We start from the raw sequence: 25,939 nt of genomic DNA, 5'->3' as shown, positions 1-25,939 counted from the left end.
GTCACAACTAGACCAAGAGAGGACGTCAATATGGACAACGATTTCTGAAGTTAATGCGGACTTATCGGCGATAAATGATTCATTTATTGATGAAATTGGGCGATGTTTTGAATACCTTTCTAATCAGACAACGACACTAAACAATCTGAGTTCAAAGGTCATCCACACACCTACATCATGTGATCAAGTGATGTCAAACAAAGGCCAAGTACATGATATCAACTTGAAAGAAATCAATCAAACGATTCCAGTGTTCTGTGACGTGGATATAGACGGCGGTAGATGGATTGTATTTCAGAGAAGGAAATACGGTTCAGAAGATTTCGACCGTGCATGGGAAGATTACAAACTTGGATTTGGGGACCTGAAGAATGACTTCTGGTGGGGCAATGAAAAACTGCATCTTATGACAAGGGGGAAATCGAGGGAGCTCCGCATTGATTTGGAGGATTTCGATGGAAACAAAGCCTTCGCCAAGTATTCATCGTTTCGAATTCTTTCCGAGGAACATAACTATAAGCTTGAAGTGGATGGATATAGCGGTTCGGCAGGAGATGCGTTGAACTACGATTCATATATTCATAATGGACAGGAGTTTTCTACACGTGACAGAGATAATGATGAATGGGAAAGAAATTGTGCGGCCACATATCAAGGAGGATGGTGGTTCTCTGCGTGTTTCCGTGCTAATTTAAATGGAAACTATTTTGAAAAGAGGCAGACCAAAGACAGTTGGCAAGGTATACTCTGGTATCCATTCAGCATAAAGTCGTCCCTGAAATTTGCTGAAATGAAGTTCCGATGAAAGCAGCGACACAGTTCATTGCACTTTAAAATCATTTCTAGTAATAGCTTGTTTGTACATAGTTGCACTTATTCTGGATGATTGTATTCATTTTCGGTATAAAAGGCAATGTACGGATGTCAATCGATTGGTTGCAAAACAGTCAAACTTTCGCAGTTCGTTGTTACACCTTAATTAGAGTGAAATAAAACTCCAAAGTGAATACAAATGTCGGGCAGATAACTGTTGCCAGACATATTTGTTTGCATATATGCACGCTAATCAACCTATATTAATATATTCTTGTTTTGTAAATCGACATTTATATGCTATACAATATTGATTGTAAGCTAACTACCGGCATCAAAGAAACAAAATATCGAACCGACATACCAAACGCAATTTTGCTTCTTTCAGTCTCTTATACACAAAACAAAACTGATATGTACTCCGGCAACATTTTTCACTATAACTTTTCTTTCGCTGATTTTATTTTTACGGAATATGAATGAAAGTGAAAGAAGATAAAAAAATTGAACATGTAATGTATTTAATGGTTTTATTATAACAACTTTAAACATAATATTACACATTACGTAATCTGTTAACAACTGAGCAACATGCACACGATATCATGATTTTTTTTTCGATTTTTTTCTTTTTCAATATCTCGGATGCCCACCGTTTGCGCGAAAATAATAAATAAAAGATAAAATAAATTATTTACTATGTTGCTGTCTATTGTTATGAAGAGTTTTATCAGTGAAATTGGACTTTATTTCACTGTTTAAAACACCACTCGTTCACGTTTGGTATTTACTAAGCATTAGATTTCGGATAGTGCGCTGATATTGCATCCATTCTACCGCTGTACATTTCCTATTGCAAATTTGTGATAATATCAGGTATCGATCTTGAACTCGTGCCGTCGCCCTTTCGCTAGGTCGCCTCGGGAGATCATTTACACTTCCGGTTCTTCTGTGCTTTCGACCTGCAGTTTTGAGATAGTTCGCGACTGTACTTCCATCCTTCGCGCTGGAAAATGAATTTTGATTGGTTAAAGTTTTTTAATTATGAGATAATTTAGCAAATTGTATCGTCTGATCGTTTATTTTACGTATATTTTTAACGTGCTAAAAGTTACCTCGAAATTGGAATCCCTGCTTGCAAACACCCGGTGGCTTTACCACTATCTGCAATTGATAATCGGTCCTGTTTATGTTTTTAAAGTGTGGCTATCATTTGGCTATCAAATTCCATGTGTAAGTTTTTCGCAACGTAACACGATTTGTACGTGCAACTTATCTTGTTCTAGCGTTTACGCTTCAGAGCGCATTAGCTAAATAATTTCACAAAACCGGTTAGTACAAACTATAGATGTTTATCTAAAACGACAAAGTGAAAACAAAGTAATGGCAGCGAATTAAAACGGAGAACTTATTAGTTTGTGCAGTGTAGAAATCAAACGAGGCCAAATTATTCCACAAACGTGGCAGATTTCTGAAACGTACGCACAACCGGCTAAACATGTGGTTTATAACACTGTACAGAGTTTTTAACAGACCACAAATCCCTATCCGTAAAATTAAGTTTGAGTTTTAGGGAGTGTTGCTAAAAGCAGAGTTAAGAGGCTAAGTCTGTTGTTGTTGTTGTTGTTGTTGTTGTTGTTTTTGTTTTGTAAAATCATTTATATCCATTTCAAGGTGCTTAATTCTTACTTATTTTTGAGTAAATGTCCTGCAAAAACTTTATTACAAATATTCAGCGATTAAACTTGAATGCCCTCAATTCCGATTTCATAATTAAACCTGAAATTAAACAGTGCATTTTGGCGATTTAATTAACCTTTTCGAAATTGACATCAAAAATAAACTTGGACATTTAGGGGGTTTCGTGCCGGATGCTACTGGTCCTCTAAATCTCGTGCATTAGTGCAGTTTTCTTCGTTCTGATTTGTATATCTTGTTTATACATCCGCTCCTCCTCCCGCCCCGCCGCCCCAAAAAACGTCCAAGTTTAAATTGTATGTCAATAACAGAAGTTAATACAGGCTTGGGAGAGTTCGAATAGTTAGCTACTGCAGAAGTCGACAATCGTCGACTCCTCGTCGTCACTCCAATTTGTTTGAAGTTCACGTTCAACTATGTTGCCAGCCGTTGCGGAAACTAGGTCAATGTTGACATACAGCAAATAGAGAACGAAATTGACGTTTCACTGAGTTCACTTTTCGCTGAAAAGAAAACGCGGAGCACTTGCAATATTTGTACCGACAGCTATATTGAAACGCCTGTAAATAGTATCGTAACTTAATATTAACGCCAGCGTTAAGTTAACGACTAAATTATCTTATTGAAAAGGGGCTCAGGATGATAACAAATGCACTTATCAAAAATGCAAACATGCAACAAAGCCGAAGGTATATATTTTATACTTAGCGCGCACAACGTCAATAACAAATTTGCATATCACGTGACTTTCTTAATACAAAAATAACATTTTGGGTTATTTTTGCAAATAACATGCATTTGGCACTTGGTTCAAAAAATATCCTGTCGGTGTCACTAAACTCAGCTCCACGATGAAACGAATATTGAAGAATGCTGCGCTTAATAAAAAAACGAATCTCTCATCAGAGCGCCAGAATATACCTCGTCCAGAAATTGAATGACAACAATGTCCTTGCAAATATCGGGACACAATAATATTGTATCTATTAAAAACTATTGCCACACAATTCCAAATCGACATAAGGAAATATCCAACATCCGGTACTACCGTGAAAATACCCAGTAAAAAGTCTATGCAAAACGCTCAGTCTGAGTCTAGCCAATTCGCCAGGAATGCTCAAGTTCACATAGTCACTGATTCCACACCAAATCTCACTGTTTCTGGTGGATAAAAAAAAGATGTGTTCCAATTCACGGAAGGAATATCCATAATGCATATCCATCAAAATGACAACAAGCCATGTGGTAATCCCCCTCTAGAAAACGAATTCTTTAGTTGTGCTCAAGTACTGACTAATTAGCTGACGTTATAGAAATAGAGGGATACTGCTGATCAATTGCATAACATAAATATATCGATAAATAGTGAATTTCTTACAAGCAAAATGAAACTTGCATGGAGAGTTATTTTATGTATAAATATGTCCTATTAGTTTGTTAAATATTAAATTTATAATGAAAATTTATTCAAGTTATATATTTTTTTTTATTTTATAAGAGCGTTATAGTTGCAAGCCACAGGCAAACTGGCTTACTGCCTTCAAGGTCGAGCATTATAGACTAAGCGAATGTTCTCAAGAATTCAGTTCCTGATGGTCATATATATTGACGTCTTAAAATAAATCTTACAGTACAGAACATTGCGTTTCGTTACTTTGTAAGGGGTGAATCATTTCTCTACAAAAAACACGTGTTGAGTCAATATTCCAATACTCAGTTATCATATGCATGGTTATTATGTTCCTCTCAAAAAGCTTCACTGACTCAGGAATTCCCCAACAACAATTAAACAATAAACAATCTATTTTACATGTCGAACATTTAAACCATTTGGACACTAGTCATTCCGCTCCTGTTAACGATAATTCATGTTAACTTTCATGAATGTCAAGAAAGCAACAGTTTATGTTTGTCCATGACCAATGTTTAAACGTAAATAACTACGACATACCAAACGCAATTTTGCTTCTTTCAGTCTCTTAGACACAAAACAAAACTGATATGTACTCCGGCAACATTTTTCACTATAACTTTTCTTTCGCTGATTTTATTTTTACGGAATATGAATGAAAGTGAAAGAAGATAAAAAAATTGAACATGTAATGTATTTAATGGTTTTATTATAACAACTTTAAACATAATATTACACATTACGTAATCTGTTAACAACTGAGCAACATGCACACGATATCATGATTTTTTTTTCGATTTTTTTCTTTTTCAATATCTCGGATGCCCACCGTTTGCGCGAAAATAATAAATAAAAGATAAAATAAATTATTTACTATGTTGCTGTCTATTGTTATGAAGAGTTTTATCAGTGAAATTGGACTTTATTTCACTGTTTAAAACACCACTCGTTCACGTTTGGTATTTACTAAGCATTAGATTTCGGATAGTGCGCTGATATTGCATCCATTCTACCGCTGTACATTTCCTATTGCAAATTTGTGATAATATCAGGTATCGATCTTGAACTCGTGCCGTCGCCCTTTCGCTAGGTCGCCTCGGGAGATCATTTACACTTCCGGTTCTTCTGTGCTTTCGACCTGCAGTTTTGAGATAGTTCGCGACTGTACTTCCATCCTTCGCGCTGGAAAATGAAATGAATTTTGATTGGTTAAAGTTTTTTAATTATGAGATAATTTAGCAAATTGTATCGTCTGATCGTTTATTTTACGTATATTTTTAACGTGCTAAAAGTTACCTCGAAATTGGAATCCCTGCTTGCAAACACCCGGTGGCTTTACCACTATCTGCAATTGATAATCGGTCCTGTTTATGTTTTTAAAGTGTGGCTATCATTTGGCTATCAAATTCCATGTGTAAGTTTTTCGCAACGTAACACGATTTGTACGTGCAACTTATCTTGTTCTAGCGTTTACGCTTCAGAGCGCATTAGCTAAATAATTTCACAAAACCGGTTAGTACAAACTATAGATGTTTATCTAAAACGACAAAGTGAAAACAAAGTAATGGCAGCGAATTAAAACGGAGAACTTATTAGTTTGTGCAGTGTAGAAATCAAACGAGGCCAAATTATTCCACAAACGTGGCAGATTTCTGAAACGTACGCACAACCGGCTAAACATGTGGTTTATAACACTGTACAGAGTTTTTAACAGACCACAAATCCCTATCCGTAAAATTAAGTTTGAGTTTTAGGGAGTGTTGCTAAAAGCAGAGTTAAGAGGCTAAGTCTGTTGTTGTTGTTGTTGTTGTTGTTGTTTTTGTTTTGTAAAATCATTTATATCCATTTCAAGGTGCTTAATTCTTACTTATTTTTGAGTAAATGTCCTGCAAAAACTTTATTACAAATATTCAGCGATTAAACTTGAATGCCCTCAATTCCGATTTCATAATTAAACCTGAAATTAAACAGTGCATTTTGGCGATTTAATTAACCTTTTCGAAATTGACATCAAAAATAAACTTGGACATTTAGGGGGTTTCGTGCCGGATGCTACTGGTCCTCTAAATCTCGTGCATTAGTGCAGTTTTCTTCGTTCTGATTTGTATATCTTGTTTATACATCCGCTCCTCCTCCCGCCCCGCCGCCCCAAAAAACGTCCAAGTTTAAATTGTATGTCAATAACAGAAGTTAATACAGGCTTGGGAGAGTTCGAATAGTTAGCTACTGCAGAAGTCGACAATCGTCGACTCCTCGTCGTCACTCCAATTTGTTTGAAGTTCACGTTCAACTATGTTGCCAGCCGTTGCGGAAACTAGGTCAATGTTGACATACAGCAAATAGAGAACGAAATTGACGTTTCACTGAGTTCACTTTTCGCTGAAAAGAAAACGCGGAGCACTTGCAATATTTGTACCGACAGCTATATTGAAACGCCTGTAAATAGTATCGTAACTTAATATTAACGCCAGCGTTAAGTTAACGACTAAATTATCTTATTGAAAAGGGGCTCAGGATGATAACAAATGCACTTATCAAAAATGCAAACATGCAACAAAGCCGAAGGTATATATTTTATACTTAGCGCGCACAACGTCAATAACAAATTTGCATATCACGTGACTTTCTTAATACAAAAATAACATTTTGGGTTATTTTTGCAAATAACATGCATTTGGCACTTGGTTCAAAAAATATCCTGTCGGTGTCACTAAACTCAGCTCCACGATGAAACGAATATTGAAGAATGCTGCGCTTAATAAAAAAACGAATCTCTCATCAGAGCGCCAGAATATACCTCGTCCAGAAATTGAATGACAACAATGTCCTTGCAAATATCGGGACACAATAATATTGTATCTATTAAAAACTATTGCCACACAATTCCAAATCGACATAAGGAAATATCCAACATCCGGTACTACCGTGAAAATACCCAGTAAAAAGTCTATGCAAAACGCTCAGTCTGAGTCTAGCCAATTCGCCAGGAATGCTCAAGTTCACATAGTCACTGATTCCACACCAAATCTCACTGTTTCTGGTGGATAAAAAAAAGATGTGTTCCAATTCACGGAAGGAATATCCATAATGCATATCCATCAAAATGACAACAAGCCATGTGGTAATCCCCCTCTAGAAAACGAATTCTTTAGTTGTGCTCAAGTACTGACTAATTAGCTGACGTTATAGAAATAGAGGGATACTGCTGATCAATTGCATAACATAAATATATCGATAAATAGTGAATTTCTTACAAGCAAAATGAAACTTGCATGGAGAGTTATTTTATGTATAAATATGTCCTATTAGTTTGTTAAATATTAAATTTATAATGAAAATTTATTCAAGTTATATTTTTTTTTTTTTTTATAAGAGCGTTATAGTTGCAAGCCACAGGCAAACTGGCTTACTGCCTTCAAGGTCGAGCATTATAGACTAAGCGAATGTTCTCAAGAATTCAGTTCCTGATGGTCATATATATTGACGTCTTAAAATAAATCTTACAGTACAGAACATTGCGTTTCGTTACTTTGTAAGGGGTGAATCATTTCTCTACAAAAAACACGTGTTGAGTCAATATTCCAATACTCAGTTATCATATGCATGGTTATTATGTTCCTCTCAAAAAGCTGCACTGACTCAGGAATTCCCCAACAACAATTAAACAATAAACAATCTATTTTACATGTCGAACATTTAAACCATTTGGACACTAGTCATTCCGCTCCTGTTAACGATAATTCATGTTAACTTTCATGAATGTCAAGAAAGCAACAGTTTATGTTTGTCCATGACCAATGTTTAAACGTAAATAACTACGACATACCAAACGCAATTTTGCTTCTTTCAGTCTCTTGTACACAAAACAAAACTGATATGTACTCCGGCAACATTTTTCACTATAACTTTTCTTTCGCTGATTTTATTTTTACGGAATATGAATGAAAGTGAAAGAAGATAAAAAAATTGAACATGTAATGTATTTAATGGTTTTATTATAACAACTTTAAACATAATATTACACATTACGTAATCTGTTAACAACTGAGCAACATGCACACGATATCATGATTTTTTTTTCGATTTTTTTCTTTTTCAATATCTCGGATGCCCACCGTTTGCGCGAAAATAATACATAAAAGATAAAATAAATTATTTACTATGTTGCTGTCTATTGTTATGAAGAGTTTTATCAGTGAAATTGGACTTTATTTCACTGTTTAAAACACCACTCGTTCACGTTTGGTATTTACTAAGCATTAGATTTCGGATAGTGCGCTGATATTGCATCCATTCTACCGCTGTACATTTCCTATTGCAAATTTGTGATAATATCAGGTATCGATCTTGAACTCGTGCCGTCGCCCTTTCGCTAGGTCGCCTCGGGAGATCATTTACACTTCCGGTTCTTCTGTGCTTTCGACCTGCAGTTTTGAGATAGTTCGCGACTGTACTTCCATCCTTCGCGCTGGAAAATGAAATGAATTTTGATTGGTTAAAGTTTTTTAATTATGAGATAATTTAGCAAATTGTATCGTCTGATCGTTTATTTTACGTATATTTTTAACGTGCTAAAAGTTACCTCGAAATTGGAATCCCTGCTTGCAAACACCCGGTGGCTTTACCACTATCTGCAATTGATAATCGGTCCTGTTTATGTTTTTAAAGTGTGGCTATCATTTGGCTATCAAATTCCATGTGTAAGTTTTTCGCAACGTAACACGATTTGTACGTGCAACTTATCTTGTTCTAGCGTTTACGCTTCAGAGCGCATTAGCTAAATAATTTCACAAAACCGGTTAGTACAAACTATAGATGTTTATCTAAAACGACAAAGTGAAAACAAAGTAATGGCAGCGAATTAAAACGGAGAACTTATTAGTTTGTGCAGTGTAGAAATCAAACGAGGCCAAATTATTCCACAAACGTGGCAGATTTCTGAAACGTACGCACAACCGGCTAAACATGTGGTTTATAACACTGTACAGAGTTTTTAACAGACCACAAATCCCTATCCGTAAAATTAAGTTTGAGTTTTAGGGAGTGTTGTTAAAAGCAGAGTTAAGAGGCTAAGTCTGTTGTTGTTGTTGTTGTTGTTGTTTTTGTTTTGTAAAATCATTTATATCCATTTCAAGGTGCTTAATTCTTACTTATTTTTGAGTAAATGTCCTGCAAAAACTTTATTACAAATATTCAGCGATTAAACTTGAATGCCCTCAATTCCGATTTCATAATTAAACCTGAAATTAAACAGTGCATTTTGGCGATTTAATTAACCTTTTCGAAATTGACATCAAAAATAAACTTGGACATTTAGGGGGTTTCGTGCCGGATGCTACTGGTCCTCTAAATCTCGTGCATTAGTGCAGTTTTCTTCGTTCTGATTTGTATATCTTGTTTATACATCCGCTCCTCCTCCCGCCCCGCCGCCCCAAAAAACGTCCAAGTTTAAATTGTATGTCAATAACAGAAGTTAATACAGGCTTGGGAGAGTTCGAATAGTTAGCTACTGCAGAAGTCGACAATCGTCGACTCCTCGTCGTCACTCCAATTTGTTTGAAGTTCACGTTCAACTATGTTGCCAGCCGTTGCGGAAACTAGGTCAATGTTGACATACAGCAAATAGAGAACGAAATTGACGTTTCACTGAGTTCACTTTTCGCTGAAAAGAAAACGCGGAGCACTTGCAATATTTGTACCGACAGCTATATTGAAACGCCTGTAAATAGTATCGTAACTTAATATTAACGCCAGCGTTAAGTTAACGACTAAATTATCTTATTGAAAAGGGGCTCAGGATGATAACAAATGCACTTATCAAAAATGCAAACATGCAACAAAGCCGAAGGTATATATTTTATACTTAGCGCGCACAACGTCAATAACAAATTTGCATATCACGTGACTTTCTTAATACAAAAATAACATTTTGGGTTATTTTTGCAAATAACATGAATTTGGCACTTGGTTCAAAAAATATCCTGTCGGTGTCACTAAACTCAGCTCCACGATGAAACGAATATTGAAGAATGCTGCGCTTAATAAAAAAACGAATCTCTCATCAGAGCGCCAGAATATACCTCGTCCAGAAATTGAATGACAACAATGTCCTTGCAAATATCGGGACACAATAATATTGTATCTATTAAAAACTATTGCCACACAATTCCAAATCGACATAAGGAAATATCCAACATCCGGTACTACCGTGAAAATACCCAGTAAAAAGTCTATGCAAAACGCTCAGTCTGAGTCTAGCCAATTCGCCAGGAATGCTCAAGTTCACATAGTCACTGATTCCACACCAAATCTCACTGTTTCTGGTGGATAAAAAAAAGATGTGTTCCAATTCACGGAAGGAATATCCATAATGCATATCCATCAAAATGACAACAAGCCATGTGGTAATCCCCCTCTAGAAAACGAATTCTTTAGTTGTGCTCAAGTACTGACTAATTAGCTGACGTTATAGAAATAGAGGGATACTGCTGATCAATTGCATAACATAAATATATCGATAAATAGTGAATTTCTTACAAGCAAAATGAAACTTGCATGGAGAGTTATTTTATGTATAAATATGTCCTATTAGTTTGTTAAATATTAAATTTATAATGAACATTTATTCAAGTTATATTTTTTTTTATATTTTATAAGAGCGTTATAGTTGCAAGCCACAGGCAAACTGGCTTACTGCCTTCAAGGTCGAGCATTATAGACTAAGCGAATGTTCTCAAGAATTCAGTTCCTGATGGTCATATATATTGACGTCTTAAAATAAATCTTACAGTACAGAACATTGCGTTTCGTTACTTTGTAAGGGGTGAATCATTTCGCTACAAAAAACACGTGTTGAGTCAATATTCCAATACTCAGTTATCATATGCATGGTTATTATGTTCCTCTCAAAAAGCTGCACTGACTCAGGAATTCCCCAACAACAATTAAACAATAAACAATCTATTTTACATGTCGAACATTTAAACCATTTGGACACTAGTCATTCCGCTCCTGTTAACGATAATTCATGTTAACTTTCATGAATGTCAAGAAAGCAACAGTTTATGTTTGTCCATGACCAATGTTTAAACGTAAATAACTACGACATACCAAACGCAATTTTGCTTCTTTCAGTCTCTTAGACACAAAACAAAACTGATATGTACTCCGGCAACATTTTTCACTATAACTTTTCTTTCGCTGATTTTATTTTTACGGAATATGAATGAAAGTGAAAGAAGATAAAAAAATTGAACATGTAATGTATTTAATGGTTTTATTATAACAACTTTAAACATAATATTACACATTACGTAATCTGTTAACAACTGATGAACATGCACACGATATCATGATTTTTTTTCGATTTTTTTCTTTTTCAATATCTCGGATGCCCACCGTTTGCGCGAAAATAATAAATAAAAGATAAAATAAATTATTTACTATGTTGCTGTCTATTGTTATGAAGAGTTTTATCAGTGAAATTGGACTTTATTTCACTGTTTAAAACACCACTCGTTCACGTTTGGTATTTACTAAGCATTAGATTTCGAACAGTGCGCTGATATTGCATCCATTCTACCGCTGTACATTTCCTATTGCAAATTTGTGATAATATCAGGTATCGATCTTGAACTCGTGCCGTCGCCCTTTCGCTAGGTCGCCTCGGGAGATCATTTACACTTCCGGTTCTTCTGTGCTTTCGACCTGCAGTTTTGAGATAGTTCGCGACTGTACTCCCATCCTTCGCGCTGGAAAATGAAATGAATTTTGATTGGTTAAAGTTTTTTAATTATGAGATAATTTAGCAAATTTTATCGTCTGATCGTGGGAGATGGATAGTATTTCAGAGAAGGAAATACGGTTCCGAGGATTTCAATCGTAAGTGGGAAGATTACAAATTTGGATTTGGGGACCTAAAGAATGACTTCTGGTTGGGCAATGAATATCTGCATCTTATGACAAGGGGGCAGCCGAGGGAGCTGCACATTGATTTGGAGGATTTCGATGGAAACAAAGCCTTTGCGAAGTATTCATCGTTTAGAATACGTTCAGAGGAAGAGAACTATAGGCTTGAAGTGGATGGATATAGCGGCACGGCAGGAGATGCGTTGGACTACGCTGGACAGGATATATGGATTCATAATGGTCAAGCGTTCTCTACACGTGACAGAGATAATGATGAATGGTCGGGAAATTGTGCGGTCACATATCCAGGAGGATGGTGGTTCAATGATTGTTTCGCTGCTAATTTAAATGGAAACTATTTTGGAAAGGGATAGAGCACTAACAGTTGGCAAGGTATACTCTGGCATTCATTCAGAGTAAAGCCGTCCTTGAAATTTGCTGAAATGAAGTTCCGATGAAAGCAGCGACGCAGTCCAACGCTCTTTTTAAGTAACCACTAATATGAGCAAATTGTACCCAATATCACTTTTTGGGGTGATTGTTTAAATGTTCGATTATAATTTCGTCAAATTATAAGAAGCTATTTGTTTAAAAATATATATCAAATTAGTAGTTTAAATGTGCACAAATATATGTATAGGGGGATTTAGGTCCTACCCCAACAAATATTTGGCTAATAATTACAGCTGAACGTCACCAAGACGTAGACCTTAGACCAACTGACCTCAAAATCAGCAGGGTTCATCTACTGGTCATGACCAACCTGCCTAACAAGTTTAAGGTTCCTTGGACTTTGCGTTGGCAAGTCTTTGTACGGTAACCATGGGGACGGACGCACGATCGGTCCGATGTCGCCTTTCGGGGGTATAGAAACCTCACAAGCCATACATGTTGGTATGTCCGCTTCTTCGTCCGTCGGAATCTATTTTTAACTTACTACTGGAAATAAATTCATGTAACTTATGTCAAGTGTGTATAACCATATTGCACGGGTACACGCGAAAGATTCACATGGATCGGGCGAGTTACAGAAGAGTAATTGCCCTTTAATTAATTATTAAAGCTAGATTTGTAGCCATCATCTTTACTCATTGACAAAAAAAAGAATCTTATATGGAGTGTTTATAACAAAAGTGCGGTATTGCACGCATACAATTCGACTAGATTGGGTCAAACGCAAGAGTTATTGCCCTATAAGTAAAAAACGTCCGGACCGATCACTGTGTAACTCATTCGTTGAAGATCGTTGAAGATCGGGTAGAATTTTGCCTCTAGAGAGTTTATGACTCCTTAACCATTGACTAATATTCAAACTTAAACGAGAGTAAACAGTAAACAGAGAAAAACATTCTGATCGAGCATAATGGATGATGTGTAGAAAACATGCACTATTCTGTAAAATTATTCGATTTTTTTACCAAATTCAAAACTTGACCTAGAATTTCCAGTTGCACATCCTCACCAAATTTCAGACAATTTAGTAGAAAATATTATGACCTCTTGAGAATCAACAAAGTATGTTTGAACACTTTATCGTTTGGCCTACTTTTTGACAAGACATGACTCATAGCTCATATGAAACATTCTCACTATACATGTATTTCATTTAGATTGTTAAGAAAATATACATGGGCTCTAAGCTCAAACTTGACCGTACAACCTTTTTTGCCAGACAAAAAAATGTTGATGACGGACAATAGCCAATCATGTCTTCTTAGATGAGCTGAAAATTGATAAAATATGCTTGCAATATAATAAGCCTATCGACATATAACTCAAAACAAGGGTTTGCAGTGCAGTTTTCAGAAGGTCGAGTTTCTAAAGGTATTAATCTCTAGGCTTTTTGCACAAATGTCAAGCATTTTTGTATAAAAATGGTTAACATTTTGGTTTGATCAAAGTTGGCCAAAATGTTATCTGATTGGTCGGAATCTATCCGAAAATTGCTATTAGCCAATCTAATCATTTAAATATCCAGACAAGCCTAAAGAGCCTAAAAACTTATCCAAGTTTAATACATTTGGCTGCTGGTGTATAAATCAATATTCAAAACAAGATTACTTAAGTTTTATTTGTGTTGATAAAATAGTATACCGATTTTTGTGCGACAAACATAAACAACTCTTAAAGTAAAAATGTTGAAATCAAATTCCTAGGTGACAGCATTTGTTTGTTCACGATATAAATTTACCTCCTAGATTGAAGTTTTGAAAAGTAATGTACTTGACTTTTGAAGTGTCCATTCATTTGTATTAATGTTAGTAGTATAAGCTTACTTCAAAGAGTTTGTGGTGACAAAGCATCCAATTGTCTACAAAGTAAATGACTGAGAAAAACTGGTAGCTACCGCTTAGTCCTTGATGGAAGTTTGGTCATGCTCAGGTCACGTTGACATTAAACACAACTGATTGTCTGGTGATGACTATTGCTTACTTGGGCATAATGTCCTCAAACTTGGCAGGGAGGTTGCTCATAACCTGCAGGTGACCCATAATGATATGGAGACCAGCATGTCAAAGTCACAGTGACCTTGAACACAAAAACCTAGTCCGACCAAGATAAAGAGTACGCTTGGACCTGATGTCTTCAAACTTGGTGGGAAGGTTGGTCATGACCTGTAGATCTCTATAGATTTGAGATCAAAGATTAGAGTCGCAAATTGGCTACAGTCATGGTCATCTTTCAAGAGAGGTATTATTTTTTTTAAACAATGATTAATAACTAAAATGCAGCCAATCCGCTGTTAGGGGAGAGGCCCGGCCCCTCTACTTACACCCAGTGATGTTTAAGTTCAGGACTAAACGTGAAATCAAAATTGAGAACATTCAGTTTTAAAATGCTGTATATTTGGGAAAGTCTGTTTATTTGCGGTACATTTATTTGTTTTAAGAGGTACCTTAAAATAAATATACTAATCAATGTATTAATTCAGCTTCAATCCAAAATACTCAATCTATTCATAAGGATTGGGATTTGTGGTATGTTATAATCTCTGTATAGCCACGATGGTGGGGTCGTTTCGGAGATCGGCCACGGTTGTGCCATAATTTGGCCACGTTTTAGGAATAACTAAAAAACGGACCGAAAGAAACTTATGTAAAGCATTCTATTTCACTTTTCTGCTAGACATTTGCATTCACTTTGAAGTTAGTCTCTTTTATCCCTCTGATTAAGGTGTCACAAATAAACTGCGGAAGTCACCCGTAGACCAAGATGAATACAATCACCGAAGATAAATTGAAACTGAGTTATATTCCGTAGAAGAAGAAAATCGGTTCTTAACATCCAGTTTTAACCAACAGAGATATCGAACCAAGCGAGTTCGAGCCAACGGGGCTCGACTGAACAGTTAAATTAACCATGTAATTATTTTAAGTTCGTTGGACTGTGTCGCTCCTTTCATCGGATCTTCATTTCAGCAAACTTCAGGGACGACTTTATGCTGAATGGATGCCAGAGAATACCTTGCCACCTGTCTCTGCCCTGTCTCTGTCCATTTATAAAATATTTTCCATTTAAAAAAGCACCAAAACACTCATTGAACCACCATCCACCTTCATAAATGTTCGCACAAGAGCCCGATGCTTTATCATTATCTTTGTCACGTGTAGAAAACTCCTGTCCATTATGAATCCATGTATCATCTCCATCGTAGTCCAACGCATCGCCTGCCGAGCCGCTATATCCACACACTTCAAGCTTATAGTTATGTTCCTCGGAAAGAATTCGAAATGAAGAATATTTTGCGAAGGCTTCGTTTCCATCGAAATCCTCCAAATCAATGCGGAGCTCCCTTGGCTTTCCCCTTGTCATAAGATGCAGTTTTTCATTGCCCCACCAGAAGTCATTCTTCAGGTGCCCAAATCCAAGTTTGTAATCTTCCCATGCACGGTCGAAATCTTCTGAACCGTATTTCCTTCTCTGAAATACAATCCATCCACCGCCGTCTATATCCACGTCACAGAAAACTGGAACCGTTTGATTGATTTCTTGCAAGTAAATATCATGTACTTGGCCTTTGTTTGACATCACTTGATCACATGATGTAGGTTTGGGGATAGCCTTTGAACGGCCATTCATCTGATCAAACCGGTTTGCTCGCAAAGTATCTAGTCCCTTTGTCTGATTGGAAATGTCTTCAAAGCATCGCCAATTTTCACTATAGCATGAATCATTTATTGCCGTTAAGTCGGCATTAACTTCAGAAATCGTTGTCCATATTGACGTCTTCTCTTGGTCTAGTTGTGACATAAGTCTTTCTTCAATACCACGTACCATCACTGTAACATTGTCGTTCAATCGATCTCTGAATGTATGAAGAGAACATTTTTCTTCCGCAATGATGTTTACAGTTTCCTCTGAAAAAAATGCAATTGTCTCTTTAAGGTTGTTTTGAAGGTTTAAAAGTTTGTTCTGCAAATGTCCATTGATTTGTTTTTCCCGCTTGAACGCATTTAACAGTACCACTAAGAGGTTGTCTTTTGATAGTGATTCATGTTCAATACACGTTGAGCATGTGTTTACATCTTCATGTCCTTGTATATCTTTAACAGAACCTGTAGTATTTGCTTCCTGTAATTTCTTTAGCACTTCGAATATTTCTTTAACGTCCTCCCGTCTGTATCTTCTCTCTCGTCTCAAATCCTCTTTGAGATCTTGAAGATCTTGACTGGTTTCCTTCAACTCTTCTTCCACATCATCTAATCGTTCTATTACACGTTGCAACGACTGATAACCATATGACAGCTTTGATACAAATAAAAAGATAGCAAAGTATCGGAGATAGAAGTTTATGGAAGCCATCGTCGTTCGAAACTGTTAAAGTCTGCCCTGTTGTTGTAATAACGTATATTTAATATATACAGAATAATTGTTAATTATTTTTTTCGTGAGAGGTTCAGATCTGAGTGACCGTGTCCTGTTTTTCAGTCCCTGTTGTTAAAATAAAATATATTTTGATATAAAAAGAATGTATGTTAATTATGAGTGTGAGAGGTACCGATTTGAGTGGCAATGTCCTGTTTTTCAGTCTTACTTCAATTATAGTAAGTACCAATAAAGCCATGTGCCACGAAATTTGTATGCAAGTGTAGATATTCAAATGATAAAACTACCATCATAACATTTTAACAATTTGATAGTTTTAACCCTTAAAGGGACACACTATAGGTAACATTTGATAAATGCATTTTTTATTTGATTGCATTATTATATTAAACTCTTTTGACTTAAATGACCAAAACTAAACAAACAAAAAATGTTTGTGCACATATAAAAATATGTTTAGAGACTTCGTGGCCACGTAGCTTTAATTAGTTATAATGGATTTTATGTTTTTACCTGTACATAAATCATATCCTTTTTTGTTTTGATCATTTAAGTCAAATCAGTTACCTTACTGCATTAAAATTTAAAAAAAAATGCGTCAGCCTACATTGTGCACCTTTAAAGTCAGATGGGCAAAAGTTAATTGTAAACACTTTTAAATTAGACGTGAACCAACAGGGATCTTAATCAGGTCGCCCTAGCCACGAAAATAAGTGATCCTCGAACACGCATATTTCCTGTTACGAACTTCATCAGTTAATGGTTACAGACCAATTAAAAAAATAAACGACTGGAGATATTATTCAAATACTAGTGACACTTAACAGTGGCTTTGACGTTTGGAAGTTTTCCTTTGCAAAAGGCTAATTAGGACTGAATGCGGTTTTGTACCAAGACGTTGAAGTTCGTAACAGAAAGTAATTTAATTAAACATGTAAATAAATTTATTCCGTACACTATCCATGATCATTCTCTGTTTCACAACTATGGTTTAATAAAAATGATATCTTCACTCGACTAAGTGAGGGATGTTGAATCAATACTCTTAACATGCATATTTGACAGAGTATAAACGTAAAACAAGAGGCCAATGGGGGCCTATGCTCTACTGGCATGGCCCTTGTGGACATTTTCAATCCAGAGCATGTATGTATGGGCAATAGGCAACAAACATATAGTTCATGTTTTGTGTTTCGGTTAGCTGAAAACCTTGCGCATTCAACATCTGAGGACAGAAAGTGCTGTAAGCAGATTAGTTGCATGAACTATTTTAATATGTGCACGGTCAAGATCATCCGGGGAAATAAAGTACTTCTTATCAAAACTGTACTCATATCAAAATTTCACTGCTGTAGCTTTAAAATTAAAAAAGTGTGTCAAAAGGTCACGGTCAAGATCATCCGAGGACAACATTGATTCTTGTTTGCAAAACTGTACACATGGTCCAAATTTTATTGTTGTAGCTTCAAAAATAAGAAAGTAGGTCAAAAGGTCACAGTCAAGGTCATGCGAGGACAAGGTCATCCGAGGACAACATTGATGCTCGTTTGCAAAACTGTATACATGGTCCGAAATTCATTGCTGTAGCTTTAAAAATAAAAATAAAGTAGGTCAAAAGGGGTGAGGCCAGCTTTGGCCCCAGGGGCATCATTTCAACTGTTTTGCTAGAGGGTCATCACATGATGCTCCACAACAAATACCAAAGATATGAGCCTTGTGGTTTAAAACAAGAAGACTTTGAAAGTTTTTCTTATAAGTCTCTAGGAAACTTGTGACCCCCGGGGCAGGGCCAGTTTTGATCCCAGGGGCATAATTCGAACAACCATGGCAGCAGACACTAAATTATGCCTTAATCAAAATAGCAAGGGTCTGCCTGGCAGTTTCAGACAAAAAGATTTTCAAACATATCCCAATTTAAGTATACCAAACCTGTGAACCCGGGGGCGTGGCCAGTAATGATCCCAGGGGCATAATTTGAACAAACATTCACAAGCAATTGTGGCCAAAATAGCTAAAAATGGCCTTTGGCCAATAGAGCTAAAAATCAACCAACCCCTTTAAACTGTAATTTTGATTTCTTTCAACAAGGGCAAGATAGAGTACAACATACAATCAACTGCACAACCCAAATAAAGTTGTCTCTCATTAATCCTAGACTTGGCTATACATGTAGACTTAGCTAAAAATAGCATTTTTATACTTCAAAGGGCCATAATCTAGTCATGCATGGGCAGATCTGGCTGGTTTTCGAAAGGACCCGAGTTCTGATGGATATCTAACTACTGTACAAATTTCATCGAGATACAATCGAAACTGAAGACTGTATTGTGTTCACATGCAACTGTTTACAGACGCACATACGCCGTACACATTACCATTGCATTAGCTCTTCTTGCCTTTGGCCAGTAGAGTTAAAAATGAGGTGTCTCTCTAACACAGCAGCCACCATCTCCTCTTAAATGTTGACACTTGTATTTTCACCAGTTCACTCAGCGGACCGAATAATATGCAGGTGTATAGGAGTTTTCCCTTTTTTAATTTTAAAACTCTTCAAGGCAAGGCAAATGCCATTACCACATTTAACCGAACACTTTTTTACCATTTAAATATCTTAAAGCGCTTTGATGTGTTTTACTATCTGATAATGTTTACTTTAAAAAAAAAAAAGTTGTTGTGAAAATTGCAAGCAGCCCTCACCAGTTTTATGACGTCAGCGGTCAATATTATATGACGTCAGCGGTCCATATTATATTTTTTGCCTGGTCTGGAGCGGCCAAAACCACGATATGGACCTCTGACTGGATTTTTTTTTTATTATACATCGATTTACGGACCAATCAACTTTATACACATAGAAGGAACACATTTATGTAAGGTATATATTAATATTCGGTATAATATAAAAAATATAATGCCTTGGTCCATATACACCTTCAGGGGCTGACTGGCTGTTCCTTATAATGTCATTTAACCCTCAGTGGTGTGTTATATTCAGAGTTCATTGGTCAGAGTGGAAGTTGTATCCTAAACCCATTCTCATTCATCAGAAGCTAGATATTGATATATCGAACGCATAGGATATTAAACGGAGTCGAGGTTTACCACAAATTATCCATAACAAGGGTAAGGATGTAGCTATCTTCCCCGACGGCTCATGGTAGAGGCTTTATACCCTATTTCCAGGAAAGTGTTATATTTTAAGGTTTTGCTCGAACTCTTTTGGTACCTCCTAGCAATATTATACGGCAATAAACAACGGTCATGGAAATATATAAACTAATTCAAGGTCCGTAAAAAGGAAAAGAAAACAATGTCATGGAAAAAGATTTATATGATACCTTTTGAATCGAGTCAATACCTCCTTAATACCGAAATGAATGGTTCTTTTGAATGTATATGAAAGAAAAATTATAGGCCTAGTTGAACAGCACAAAATCTTTGTAATTAAAACAATTTACATTTACATTACAATAGTTTAAAAATTTACAATAGTTTATAATTTTTATTTTTAGTAAAATATGAAGTTCATACTTATTTAAATGTTGGTGTTTTTCCGTTTTATTCTATTCTATTTAATAATAAGATGCCTCAGTTTGAAATCTGAATCTCGTATATAGTGACCGACCTTAAAAATAAATATGAAATACAAATTACTTGCATTCTTCCAATAGCACGAGAAAAACTTAAAGCTGTGTGACATGGAACAAGTTGACAACTCATCGAAGAGTATGTTACACCAAAAATTATCACCAACAAAATCTACATTTCTGACAAACAAAACACATTCATGTTCAATTTCAAAACATAGAAAATGTCGCACGTGATACGAGATTCTGAGAGGTTAGACTTCTTATATTACAAACAAACACTCCTTATCAGCAGTTACATCCATTTCCTATGTATTTGTATCTTTAATGCATTGGCATTGATTGCAAGGAGACATGAACAACATATTTGCACAATTGCAATTTTCATTTCTCCTTTTTCTTTTTATATCTTAAGGTACATGTAACATTAAAACCACTACTTATTTTATCCGCTCAATCGTCATTATCATTGTCGCTGTTAGGCTTATGACTTCAAAACATCTCTATATATGATTGGCATACATTTTAGGACATTTTATATGTTGGTTTTCCCTACTTTTTCTTAATTTCACAAGCTAAATATAAACTTAAGACTCTCTAACTTACCTGACTCAATAATCAATATAATAATATTTTTATAATTTTGTAAGTATTTGTAGTTTTAAGTTTTGGCTCTTAAACAGTCCGCATTTAAATTCGAAATATTTTGACGTTCATTTAGTACAAACAAACTGAAATCCTGAATATAAAGATCACAAACTACAATATTGGTCAGTACAAGAAACAGAAAATTACATCAACTGTTAATTGCTCAGCAGAATGGCCTACCAAGTGCAGTTTAATTGACTGGTTCAATTTCCTGGACTGATAAGCCCTTTTCTCAATCAAATAAGCCAGGTGAGCAACTTCCCTAGACTGGACTCACACGGTTAACGTTTGTAAATCCATCACTTTGAATTTAGGCAATTCATTTTGTGACTGATTCCTACAAAGTGAACCAACTACCCATAAACTTCACTATAAGTACCATATTCAAATCATGTCTAATATTCTTGTTTAAAATGTTTCAAGAACCATTTAACGAACTAGCATTTTAGTTTAGACTTTATTTTGCTTCTGCACGAAGAATAATGAGTTGATACACAGAATGAAATAGGATGATCAATGAAACAGAAATGTGTGATGTTAAAACTAATGGGTTAGACACATAGTCTCATCGCTGTTAGTTGTTAAAATCATTTTACAAAACCAGGGGTATCTACAAGTAACAAGAATGCAAGTAACAGTAAAATCATTATGGTATGGAGGAAAAAAACTACGAAGAACAAACACAGGGAATGTTTCACTGAATTTCAGACAAATACTTACGATGGTCACCAGACTTTATGTGGAGCAATTCCTGCCTTGACCATGACAAGATAAAAGACAGCTCCAATTTTCTCCTCTAGTCCTAATCCTAGTTTTACAATTCCAGAGATTTCCATTTCCAAGCTGAAAACTCCATACCTTTACCAGTACCCGTGTTCCCCAAAATCAAATAAAAAATGTTGGAATTCTTGTCGAAGTTGAATTTTGGGGAAGTCGAGTACTCATGGTAAAGAGCATGAATTTGAATTAATATCCATTAGATCCTTGGCCAAGATCCAGAACAAAAGTTAAAGGGGAAATGATTCAGTCCTAAGAAAACTAGGATTTCCATCCATCATTATTTCTTTTCTTACAGTATTTTTTTACAGAAACAATCACTCATCCCCCTATATATCCAAAGAATTTGTATCCTTAAATCCTGTTAGATCCAAGGGTAGTCTTTGGAATTATATCCTTAAAATAAAATCCATGAGTCCCAATCTTTTAATTACTTGCCAGATGCTAAGGATACATGCATTTTTGAAACAAATATTTTTCCATTACAGAACAATCCAAAAAAAATCCCATTTCCATCCTGACCATGTGATGATAAGGGTATATTTTTCCAATCTTGTGTAATCTTATCCTATTTATTCCTTATCCTATGTGCAGCTACTGGAAATCCTAAGAATTCCAGGAACAGTTATTCCTTCCTGGAGCTCCATTTGATCGTTATCCTCAAATCTTATCCTGGTCATATCCAAAATTATTCCTATCCTGGTCATATCCAAAAATAATCATTTCTGGGGCGTGTTTCCTAATCATTAAGTTAAGGCATACTTATCATGAAAGTCATTAATATCCGAGGTCCAAATTTAGATTTTAAATCCTCAGCTTATATTTCCAAGGGATCCATCAGAAGGTCCAAGTGTTTAAATCTTAGTACTACCCTCCATATCCAAGGCCAAATAATCCATTCCAAAATCCAAATATGAAAGTAGGAGATCCAGTTAAATCCAAAATTTCTTAATCCCTTTGGAGATCCCATCCTTATGCGTGGGCTCCTGTGGATCCTAAGGCCTGATCCATGTGCCCTTTATAATGTAAATAATAAACGTTATTAAAACAGAACTTCTAAAAGAAGTAATAAGAAGCATCGAGTCAACAAGTAATGTTAAGTTGTGAAAGAAAATTTACATCATATGACAAAGATTTAATGACAATCAAGGCTCTGAATACTATATAGAGTACAAAATTACATCATAAAGCAAGATATTATCTGCTATCTGTGATATTGAAAATGTTAATTGAACAATACAAACACATCCACATTTATACTATTTTGATGCTCTTCACAGCATACCATTCGCTTTCCAGTCAATGATTAGGATGATAATTAAGTCACATTTGTCATTGCACTTAATAGCCAGATTAAGACCAGGCTCAGAGTACATTTACAATGAAATATTACATCCAATATTATCTGTGTAAAGACTGTTTGGTTGCCACTAAACTGGGCTTTCACAACAGTAGAAAAATACATTATAAACGTTACACAACATGATCATCAAAATACTTTGTAATAAAAATTGGATTTTTAATACGCAAGGAAATGAAATATGGTCTTGAAAGGTCTGATATTGTGATTAGTAAGGTGAGCGTGATCTTGATCTCATGGGCGAGTATCTTGGCGAGCCCCGTGTGCGTCTTCCAGGTGTTGGACTCCTGCTCCGAGACCGGCCGTAGCTGCCACCACCACCACCACCACCGCCGCCTCCACGACTGCCTGTGTCCTCCTTTACTCTGACATATGATGTCTCGCCCTGCAATATTTATCAGATAATCATCCATAATCAAGCGCAAAAGAAACTGAGAACACCTATTGCATATAGATGCATTTTAAACAAACACAATTTTGTATGACATTCTTATATTATTTTGACTTAATATATTAACTATTAAAAACAGTTTTAAATATATAGATTTTTAAAACCTGTTAGTAATAATAGTTTTAGTATGTTTAATGCAAATCACAAGCATTTTATTTGAAATAGCTCCAGGGGCAATTGTTGGGATATGAAGTTATAAACGCAGCATCAGCTTCTGCCATCTATTTACAGTCATTTGCAAAAGGGAATCATTGTTGACTAAATTATTCAATTAAATGGATGAAGTGAGATCTTCACATTTTCTAAACGCATCAACTAAACATTAATCCAACCTCGTGTGATTTGAATTTGGAATCATCCAGCTTCCTGCAGGCATACTTCATGTCTTCCTTCCGGAGGAATTCGCAGACACCAGTACCATCTTTGTAAACATCTGCGTAGCAAACATCCCCTGCCTCCCTCATGTGGTCCTTCAAATCTTGCCAGCTACCAGTTGGAGGTAAACCTGCAAAAAATAAATGGAAGTGTCATAAATCACAACTTGAACCAGCTTGGATGAGTCATAAGTCAACAGTTTTGATTGCTAGCTTGAAAGTCATAAGTCACAATTTTTTATTGCCAGCTTGAAAGAGTCATACATGTAAGTCATTAAGTTTTAATTCCCAATCAGGAAGGGTCATAAGTCACAAGTTTTCAAACTTATTCCAAAACTATTATTCCAAAATTTGATGAAAATGTTTTACCTGAAACTAGAACTCTGTATTCTGATCTGCGGGAAGGAGGACCTCCCCTCCCACCACCACCACCACCACGGTCACCACCACCACCACGCCCTCCGAAACCCCCTCTATCTCCACCATATCCACCACCTCTTCCACCTCCACGGAAGCCACCAAAATCCCCAGGTCCTCCAGGTCCAGATCCCCTCGGAAATTCAACTCGAAGAGTGTAGCCATCATAGTTGTAGCCATCACGGTCTCTCACCGCATCAACTGCATCTCTGTAATTGGTGGGTAAAATTTTTATTTTTTTTAAACATCAAACATTTCAATAATTGATCCTTTAGCAATGTTGTTAGTAGTTAGCTAAAGCTGCCAAAAGGTTTTTGTTGATTTATTAGGGGGTGGTGTTATTCATGTCATTGAATTTGACTGCTGCTTACTGACTTGGTTGCGGCTTCTTTGATCTTCAGATTTCGAACAACTGACTCATGCACTGAAATTCTCCAGAGATAAGTTGATGCTAATTTGCATACTGTATACTTGGGGTCATGTACTATTTCTCACGGAAGCTCTGATCAATTGAAATCTGATTTGCCGATTTAAAAATCTTTATCGCATAGCATCATGGACCTATAAACCATGGATTGGCAACTCTCATCTGTGTTCATGCGATAATCTCAAACTCACGCGTGCAGCGGGATTTCATTCCGAAATCTTACCATGTGGTCATTTTCGAGACGTCTGACATCGGCCGAATATATACATGTAGGAAAACATTAATTAAAATTGACTCAAATGTGCAGACCTTTTATTTGAGTTGATAATATTCCAATTGAATCTGATTAAAATCACAGTTATTAATTATAATTAAATATATAACGAACAAGGCATTATTAGCAGAGTTGGCGGAAATAACCAAAGATCGCCGTTAATCACCGATCCGAAATTCGGCGAAATTTTCCAATATTTGCCAAACCCACGCTAAGGATTGTGGGTAAATTATAAAATTATTATTTCTTATCGTTTCACCTATATGGGGCAGTTGCCAATCCATGGTATATAAGTCTGTGATAGCATGGCTCATTTGCGTTATTTGTCTCCAGTAACATTAGTTATCTCCCTTTTATGAAAAATAATGAATGCATTCAAATAATTTGTCCGGATTTTATAAGCTGGCATGAATTGAATTATATCAAAACCACTTAGTAGAACAAAGTCGCGCTTACCTATGATCTTCGAATTCCACAAAAGCGAAAGGCGGTCCTCTCCTAGTTTTCAGATCAACAAATGTGATTTTTCCAAACTTGTAAAATAAATCTTCAATGTCCCTTGCTCTTATATCTGGGGGCAAATTACCTACGTAAATTCTATTATCAGGCATGGTTCTTGATCTGGAAAGTTTAAACAAAGTAAAATTTATGTAAATTTGATCTTTTTATTTTAGCAAGATGGCGTCTTTTCAAAGCGAGACTTTTCGAATTAGACAAAACGTACCTTAGTCGGTCTATAAATTTAAGCGAGGACTTCGATTTTAGCTGGAGCCTTTAATTTACACATAATTATAGGTCACCGATTTTATGAAAATAATACCTTTGAAATAAAGGGTAGATATGAATTAACATATGATCGAGTACCAGTTTGACAGTAGATTTCGGACACTTTTTAAGATACATGCTGATATTTTTCACAAACAGTAAACTTCAGCTACATTTTTTTGTATTTTTTAGTTAATACCAT

General features: G+C 35.8%; 4 protein-coding genes across 4 annotated transcripts in view; 2 read left to right on the top strand and 2 right to left on the bottom strand.

Moving 5' to 3' along the window:
• LOC128231732 (angiopoietin-related protein 7-like) overlaps positions 1-1,506 on the top strand; it is a 2,058-nt gene extending 552 nt beyond the window's left edge. Inside the window, exon 1 of the mRNA XM_052944870.1 lies at positions 1-1,506. This exon is cut by the window's left edge and continues 552 nt beyond it. Within this exon, the coding sequence (XP_052800830.1) occupies positions 1-805 (805 nt within the window). The 3' untranslated portion in view covers positions 806-1,506.
• An 8,802-nt stretch (positions 1,507-10,308) lies between these two features.
• On the top strand, positions 10,309-12,204 carry LOC128230790 (ryncolin-1-like). Its single transcript, XM_052943229.1, has 2 exons — positions 10,309-10,326; positions 11,731-12,204. Exons 1-2 carry the CDS (start codon positions 10,309-10,311, stop codon positions 12,202-12,204), a joined length of 492 nt encoding a protein of 163 aa, XP_052799189.1.
• Positions 12,205-13,919: 1,715 nt separating this feature from the next.
• LOC128231731 (angiopoietin-1-like) lies at positions 13,920-16,732 on the bottom strand. Its single transcript, XM_052944868.1, has one exon. The coding sequence runs from the start codon at positions 16,631-16,633 to the stop codon at positions 15,230-15,232; it is 1,404 nt and encodes a 467-aa protein (XP_052800828.1). The 5' UTR covers positions 16,634-16,732; the 3' UTR covers positions 13,920-15,229.
• A 4,603-nt stretch (positions 16,733-21,335) lies between these two features.
• Positions 21,336-25,673, bottom strand: LOC128232218 (serine/arginine-rich splicing factor 1-like). Its single transcript, XM_052945653.1, has 4 exons — positions 25,429-25,673; positions 24,224-24,480; positions 23,813-23,985; positions 21,336-23,414 (listed from the first exon to the last, which is right to left on the bottom strand). The coding sequence occupies exons 1-4, from the start codon at positions 25,581-25,583 to the stop codon at positions 23,238-23,240; spliced, it is 762 nt and encodes a 253-aa protein (XP_052801613.1). The 5' UTR covers positions 25,584-25,673; the 3' UTR covers positions 21,336-23,237.
• Between the last annotated feature and the right edge of the window lie 266 nt (positions 25,674-25,939).

This window comes from Mya arenaria, chromosome 4 (genome assembly GCF_026914265.1).
Source record: "Mya arenaria isolate MELC-2E11 chromosome 4, ASM2691426v1".
NCBI lineage: Eukaryota > Metazoa > Mollusca > Bivalvia > Myida > Myidae > Mya > Mya arenaria.
Note: the sequence above shows the minus strand (reverse complement) of the source record. Positions and strands in the feature narration are given on the sequence as shown.